This window comes from Ursus americanus, chromosome 37 (genome assembly GCF_024610735.1).
Source record: "Ursus americanus isolate L20-20 chromosome 37, mUrsAme1.1.p, whole genome shotgun sequence".
In the NCBI taxonomy this organism is placed as follows: Eukaryota; Metazoa; Chordata; class Mammalia; order Carnivora; family Ursidae; genus Ursus; species Ursus americanus.
Window position 1 is genome coordinate 10,537,074 of NC_142163.1, and position 7,339 is coordinate 10,544,412.

General features: G+C 43.1%; 1 protein-coding gene across 11 annotated transcripts in view; it reads left to right on the forward strand.

Annotated features, from left to right (window-relative positions):
- LOC123789861 (lysine-specific demethylase 5D) overlaps positions 1 to 6,974 on the forward strand; it is a 31,677-nt gene extending 24,703 nt beyond the window's left edge. For 3 of the 11 annotated variants that reach the window (XM_045793804.2, XM_045793805.2, XM_045793810.2), the window contains 8 exons: positions 717 to 1,075; positions 1,494 to 1,632; positions 2,063 to 2,242; positions 2,375 to 2,512; positions 2,698 to 3,306; positions 3,585 to 3,654; positions 3,795 to 3,994; positions 4,083 to 6,972. In XM_045793804.2, the coding sequence (XP_045649760.1) occupies positions 717 to 1,075; positions 1,494 to 1,632; positions 2,063 to 2,242; positions 2,375 to 2,512; positions 2,698 to 3,306; positions 3,585 to 3,654; positions 3,795 to 3,994; positions 4,083 to 4,430 (2,043 nt within the window). In that variant the 3' untranslated portion in view covers positions 4,431 to 6,972. Of the gene's footprint in view, positions 1 to 716; positions 1,076 to 1,493; positions 1,633 to 2,062; positions 2,513 to 2,697; positions 3,307 to 3,581; positions 3,655 to 3,794; positions 3,995 to 4,082 lie in introns of all 11 variants that reach the window. The other 8 variants (XM_045793799.2, XM_045793800.2, XM_045793806.2 and 5 more) reach the window with 5 other exon arrangements.
- The last annotated feature ends 365 nt before the right edge of the window (positions 6,975 to 7,339 follow it).

A 7,339-nucleotide genomic window follows, 5' to 3' on the forward strand; every position in this document is an offset into this window, starting at 1 on the left:
GCCTTCGCCTCTGGGTGTGATCCCAGCATTGTGGGATCGAGCCCCCCATCAGGCTCCTCCACTTTGAGCCTGCTTCTTCCTCTCCCACTCCCCCTGCTTGTGTTCCCTGTCTCTCTGGCTGTCTCTCTCTGCCAAATAAATAAATAAAATCTTTAAAAACAACAACAACAATAGATACTAGCAAAATCTGGGATACCAGTGAAGCTTGAGACCCTGATCATTCTAAGTAGCTTCTTATAATACACTTTTCTTACAACTTACAGGGTTGGGTGGTTTAGTACTATTTGTATTATAATAGCTTCATAGCTTTTCAGCTTCATAACTATATAATCCATAGCTATATAGTTCAGGCAGATACCCTCCCAAGCAAAAATAATAAAAATACTGAACACAGGGCTACATATCTATGTGGCTCTTGACATTGGAGAATTTAAAGGAGATAGGCAGATTTTTTCATAATTTAGAGTTTCAGAAAGCTTTCTGAAATGGTAAGATCGTATTAAAGTGGGCCTGAAAGGGTAAATTTGAGATAACTAAAGGAAAAGCAAGGTTATCATGGCAAATAAAGGATTTTGTTGATAGTAAGTATATCGCGTCTTACTATATGATTGAAGATAAGTGTAAATGCCTAAGAGAGAAGATAAGGGAATAGATTGAGGGCAGGTGGTTCCATCTAGATGACTAAAGAGTCTCTTCTTTATTGAATATCTTTGCAGGATGTTCTGGAACAGGTGGAGGCCTACCAAATTGAGGCCCGAGAGGCCCTGGCCTCACTGCCCCCCAGTGTAGGGCTGTTGCAGTCCTTGTTGGAGAAGGGGCAGCAGCTGGGTATAGAGGTGCCTGAAGCCTATGAGCTCCAGCAACAGGTGGAGCAGGCACAATGGCTAGACGAGGTGAAGCAGGCACTGGCTCCTTCAGCTCAAAGGGGCTCTCTTGTCATCATGCAGGAGCTCTTGGTTACAGGTGCCAAGATAGCCTCCAGCCCTTCTGTGGACAAGGCCCGGGCAGAGCTTCAGGAGCTGCTGACCATTGCAGAGCGCTGGGAAGAAAAGGCCCATTTCTGCCTGGAGGCCAGGTGGGGCCCAGTCTTTCTGCATATATACTCTGTAACTCCTGTCCTCAGAGTTTGGAGGTGATCCTAAGGATGGCTTTAGTCGGTGACCCTGACACCAGACCCCTAGTTAGGCATCTGCTAAACTGTAAAGGATTGGTATGACATGTCATCCAGTCCTCTTTTTACTACTGTATTAGAAGGCAGTAATTGAGGAAATACTTGTGGGCCTAGTTCTCAAATCACAGATACCAGACATCACTTAATAAGAGACCCAGATGGCTGCTTTAGTGTTTCAACTTCTTGAGACAGTTACTATTTTGCTCAGTTACTATTTTGAACTTTTTGTTGTTTATGGTTTTGATAGAGAAATCTAGGACCAAAAAAATGCCTATGTATTTAACATTGAAGGATGTATTTCTATTTTTCCAAACATTTTTAGGCAGAAGCATCCACCAGCTATATTGGAAGCCATAATCCGTGAGGCAGAAAATATCCCAGTTTACCTGCCTAATATCCAAGCACTGAAAGATGCTCTGGCTAAAGCACAGGCTTGGATTGCTGATGTGGACGAGATCCAAGTAAGGACTTGTCTCCTACTTTCGTAGTGCAGGTGTATAGGCAGAAGAAACACAATTTTGCCTTTGGCTCTTTAATAACAGAGTTCTCCTGTGCTGGTAAGTAAAGGTGGCAGGTTAGAGCTGTGATGATATCAGGGTAAAAATAACAGAAGGAGAACCACAGGTATGGGCCTACAGCTGAACATAGACTATCGCAAAGGAAGGGGCCAAAGGAAAGCAGAACAAAATAGTTGACCGGAAAGGGGAAATTTTTTTCTGCGCCAGTAAAGTAGAAGTGCTTGGTGATAGTGTTTGCTGTCCTGTTGTTTTCTATAGGATAGTCTTTTTTTTTTTTTTTTTAACATAACTAGGCAGCATGATGCTCAGCATTAGCACACATCTGAACACAATACTCATTGACATAATTTACTTTCTCCTGTCCCTATCTCAGAATGGTGACCACTACCCCTGCTTGGATGACTTGGAAGGCCTGGTGGCTATAGGCCGGGACCTACCTGTGGGTTTGGAAGAGCTGAGACAGTTGGAGGTGCAGGTACTGACAGCACATTCATGGAGGGAGAAGGCCTCCAAGACTTTCCTCAAGAAGAATTCATGCTACACCCTCCTGGAGGTATGGCCTAAGAGTGCAACTCACATCCTCTCCTGCCTGTCACCTAGATTTTGTAAGAACATCAGGAATTGGGGATCTGGTGAGGGGAAGGGGGGGAACCCTAGCCATGCTCCCACTGTCTGCCTACTTCAGGTACTCTGCCCATGTGCAGATGCTGGCTCAGACACCAGCAAGCGTAGCCGGTGGATAGAGAAGGAATTGGGCTTCTACAGATCTGACACAGAGTTGCTGGGACTATCTGCGCAGGACCTCAGGGATCCAGGCTCTGTGGTAAGGACTTTGGGCATAGGTGGGGAGAAGAGCCTGGTGATGATAAGAGTATCTGAGCTGGGTGACTATAGGCAGAGCACTTGCTCTCTAAACCTCACGTGGTTTGTGAGTGAGATATTAAAGACACCAGAGAAGGGAATGGAATGGACTGCTGACTTTCTCTCCCTCTGTCCTGGGCATATCAGATCGTGGCCTTCAAGGACGGGGAGCAAAAGGAGAAGGAGGGTATCCTGCAGCTGCGTCGCATGAACTCCTCCAAGCCCAGTCCATTGGCATCATCGAGAACAGCTTCTTCTGCAACCTCCATCTGTGTTTGTGGGCAGGTGCCAGCTGGGGTGGGAGCTCTGCAGTGTGACCTGTGTCAGGACTGGTTCCATGGGCAATGTGTGTCAGTACCCCGACTCCTCAGCTCTTCAAGGCCTAGTTCCACCTCATCGCCACTGCTGGCCTGGTGGGAGTGGGACACCAAATTTTTGTGTCCACTGTGCATGCGCTCAAGGCGCCCACGTCTGGAGACCATCCTGTCATTGCTGGTAGCCCTGCAGAGACTGCCAGTACGGCTGCCTGAGGGTGAGGCCCTACAGTGCCTCACAGAGAGGGCCATTGTCTGGCAAGGCCGTGCCAGGCAGGCTCTAGCATCTGAGGATGTGACTGCTCTGTTGGGACAGCTGGCTGAGCTTCGCCACCAACTGCAGGAGGAACCCACCAACTGCAGGCTGGAGGAGTCCCCTACCTACCCTGCAACCCCTGACTCTGATCCACACAGAGAAGGCAGTGGGAAGGATATGCCTAAGGTTAGCTGTCCAGCCCAGGTTGCTCTTAAATGTCTTTCTCCTGGCTGTACCCCTGTTTAGGCTCTACCCTCTGTCCTGTAATTTTTAGTGTCCCTTGATGTAACCTCCATGTCCCATTTTGCATCCCGTCTAGGTGTCTGACTGCTCCCTGCTGTCAGCCTGTATGTACCTTCCTCCTCCAGGAGGTAAAGGTCATAAGTTTGGAGTTGGTGCAAAAAATTTTAGGACCTGGTTTTTCTATTACCGGTTACCATACGCATTCTTATTTTCCTTAGCAGGCTCCAGGGTTGCTGTCGAATGTGGACAGTATGACCAGTCATGAGAAGGTAGCCCCTGTTCAGGGCTCAGGTAAGACATGTAGGTCTGGCTTTGGGTAGGCTGTTGAGTAGATACCACAAAGGCGACCTGTTTGGTTGTTGACTCTGTCATGGTGTTGGGGATAAGACTAGACATAGCCTCTAACTCAGCCTGTTCCTGAAATTTCCCAGGCCTGGAGGTATTGTCCTCACTATTGCCACAGTTGACTGGCCCTGTATTGAATCTGCCTGAGGCAACCCGAGCCCCGCTGGAGGAGCTCATGTTGGAGGGGGATCTGCTTGAGGTGACTCTGGATGAGAATCATAGCATCTGGCAGCTGCTGCAAGCTGGACAGCCTCCAGACGTGGAGCGGATTCGTACACTTCTAGAGGTGAGGAAAAGGGTCATGGACAGGGCCAGGAGATTAGGCCTGACCACTGGTCCACAAGTACTTTCTGCTTGCCTATATATCATTGTAGCTGGAGAAGCCTGAGCATAAAGGAAATCGGACAAGAGGCCGGGCATTGGAGAAGCGAAGGCGGCGGCAACAGCAGAAAATAGATCTGGGTAGAAAAAGTAAAGATCTTGTTCAAGAAGAGCTGCAGTCAAAAAAGGCCCGGAACTCAGGGATTAAGCCTAAGGAGGGCCAAGAAGAGTTTGAGGACGAAACAGATAGTGAAAATATTTTCCTGACATCTACAGACCATAGACCCATCTTGAAAGGGAACCAAAATACTTTCCACCAGAACAATTCAGGTTCTGTAGTCTCTTTTCCTTCCTTAACCCCTTTGCTACACCATTCCTGCCCTCAACAGGAAGAGTTATGACAGCAACCACAAAAGGGTTTTTTTAAATCCACTGACTCTTGAACCTTCCTAGGTCCTGAACTTTTTTTCTTATCTAGAATTTGTCATTTCAGAGTTTTGATACCTTAACTCTTAAAAGCAATGTTTTTAGCTCAGTTCCTAAGGTCACTGCTCTGTGTGCCTCTTCCCAGAAGTGTCTCGCCAGCATTACTGGGACTAGCCTACAGTGAATGATTTCCCAAGCCAGTTTCATTCTGCACTTGGGCAAATAAAACTTGACAAAGGCAAATATATCTATTTCTTTTTTTTTCCTCCCTTCTTTCTTTTATTTTTTAAAATTTTTGGTGTTTCAAGGCTCCTTTTCTTTTCTCACCTTGGTTCACCTATAAGAAAAGACATTGTGTTATGTAATTACTTGTTAAGGCCAAAAAAACAGAACAAAACAAAAAGTTCTTGGTTCAGACTGTTGTCTATTTTAATTTGATTCCCTTTGTTAAAAATAAAACAGTAGTTGGTGTGTTTTAAAACTGTGGATCTGATTTGAATTTTTTTCAATGTAACAGTGAAGGACTTAAGATGAGAAGCTTAAAAACTTGGTTTCAGCCGTCATACTTTTTTTTGTTGGGTGTGTGAAGAGTCAGCTTATGTAATGTACATTTAAATCAAGGTCTTTTACTCTTCTGTGGATTCCATTGGGGAATTATTCATTCTCCATTGAATCATTTTGTTATTCCTTTGTTGGAAATCTCTCGGTTGTACTTCTGTCTGTAATGTTCTCTTCATTATTGATTCATATGTTTATTTCTTTAGCAGGACTCCATTGTCTTCATTACTGTAACTTTCAGTAAGTAACTTTCAGTTAGCCTCTCCCTCTTTATGCTGTTTCATACAGTTTTAGTAGTCTGGTACCAACATTTTTTTCCTGTATACACTTCACTTTTGCCTCCTGAATTTGATAGAGCCTAACTTGAACAATTTATTATACCTCTTACCTTTTCCTGTTTTTTTTTTTTTAGGTGATAAAATATGATATCTGATACATTTCTTCTAAAAGTTCACAAAGATAAACATGTACATATCTCAAGCAAGAGCAGTATAACAACCTTAGGTTACATGTATTTTTTTGTGTGTCTCAGTGATCCACTCATACACATTGCTTTTCTCAGTCTTTTTCAGAAATCAGATTTTGTGGATCTGGTTTCAGTCTCTTAAATGAATGCTTTGCTTTTATTCCTGCTTACCCAGCCAGTGTAGACCTATTTCTCTGTATACATTTTTTTAAAAGATTTTATTTATTTATTTGAGAGACAGAGAGCATTAGCAAGGGGAGCAGCAGAGGGAGAGGGAGAAGCTGACTCCCATCTGAACAGGGAGCCCGATGTAGGGCTGGATCCCAGGACTCTGAGATCATGACATGAGCCAAAGGCAGACCTTTAACCAATTGAGCCACCCAGGCACCTGGTGTGTATAATATTTCATACCTATAATTGTTGCCACCATCCTAGTTGTCTTCTCCCTCTTATTTCGTGTGTGTCTTTTCCACTCTATCAGGTAATCCTCAGGCATAACTTTGTTGCTTATGAACATAACCATAGCACCCTACCCCAGTTTTAGTTTCTTCACCTGTCAAAAAAATCAATGATAGCTTACTGTAACATATCAATCAAATTAAATAAATGTGAAGTCTTGTGCTGTTTCATCTACATACAAGAATTATTTCTGAAGTTTTATAGGTATTCTCCCACACGAATGTGGTGGGTTTGTGATTCTCAGTGCGCACTCTGAAAATTTTTATTAATTCTCCAAGGGAATATCTTTAAAATACAGCATTTGCTCCCTGTATTTGTTTCCCCACAGTTTATAGTTGCACATCACCATTTGAGAATCACTGTGTAATGGAAAATACTCATAATAGAGTGAAAAAATTGAGACCTTCTACCTACAATAATCTTACTAAGTGCTCAGCCAAAAATTCGTCCTCTCTGGGTCAGGTGCAACACAAGGACGATTGTACATCTTTTTGTGGGCCATCTTTGTTTTACTTCAGGAGCGAGCTCTAATATGAAACCAAACACAAAGATGCGTCATTAAGTTTTGCATATAAATGCTGGTTACTCTGTGATTACAGGTTGAATTAAGAAACCAAGTATGTAGCAGAAAGTTAATTTCCAAAGCCATTTAGTGTTTTGTAATAGTGATTCAGGGTAATCTTCTCTTGTAGGAAAATTTTCATCTTGATTTTGATGGAAAAAAAATTGTAATATAACCTTATGATTACTAAGCCTTCAGAGTCCTATATGGTATGGTTTATAGGCTATTCACCTTCTGTTTCTGACACAAATTCATGGAACTAATAATGTTTCTGTTCATGAGAATAAAGTTCATTGACACTATTGATATAGCAATACATGATAAATGCAATTATAACACCTTATATTTCAAAACGTCTTTGTTTTACCCATTTTTTTCACCACCACTTTTTTTTTTTTTTTTAATGATTTTTTATTATATTATGTTAGTCACCATACAGTACATCCCCGGTTTCCGATGTAAGGCTCGATGATTCATTAGTTGTGTATAACACCCAGTGCACCATGCAATACGTGCCCTCCTTACTACCCATCACCAGCCTATCCCATTCCCCCACCCCCCTCCCCTCTGAAGTCCTCAGTTTGTTTCTCATAGTCCATAGTCTCTCATGTTTCATTCCCCCTTCTGATTACCCCCCCCTTTCTTTATCGCTTTCTTCCCCTACTGATCATCCTAGTTCTTATGTTCCATAGATGAGAGAAATCATATGATAGTTGTCTTTCTCTGCTTGACTTATTTCACTTAGCATTATCTCCTCCAGTGCTGTCCATGTTGTAGCAAATGTTGAGAACTCGTTCTTTCTGATAGCTGAGTAATATTCCATTGTATATATGGACCAC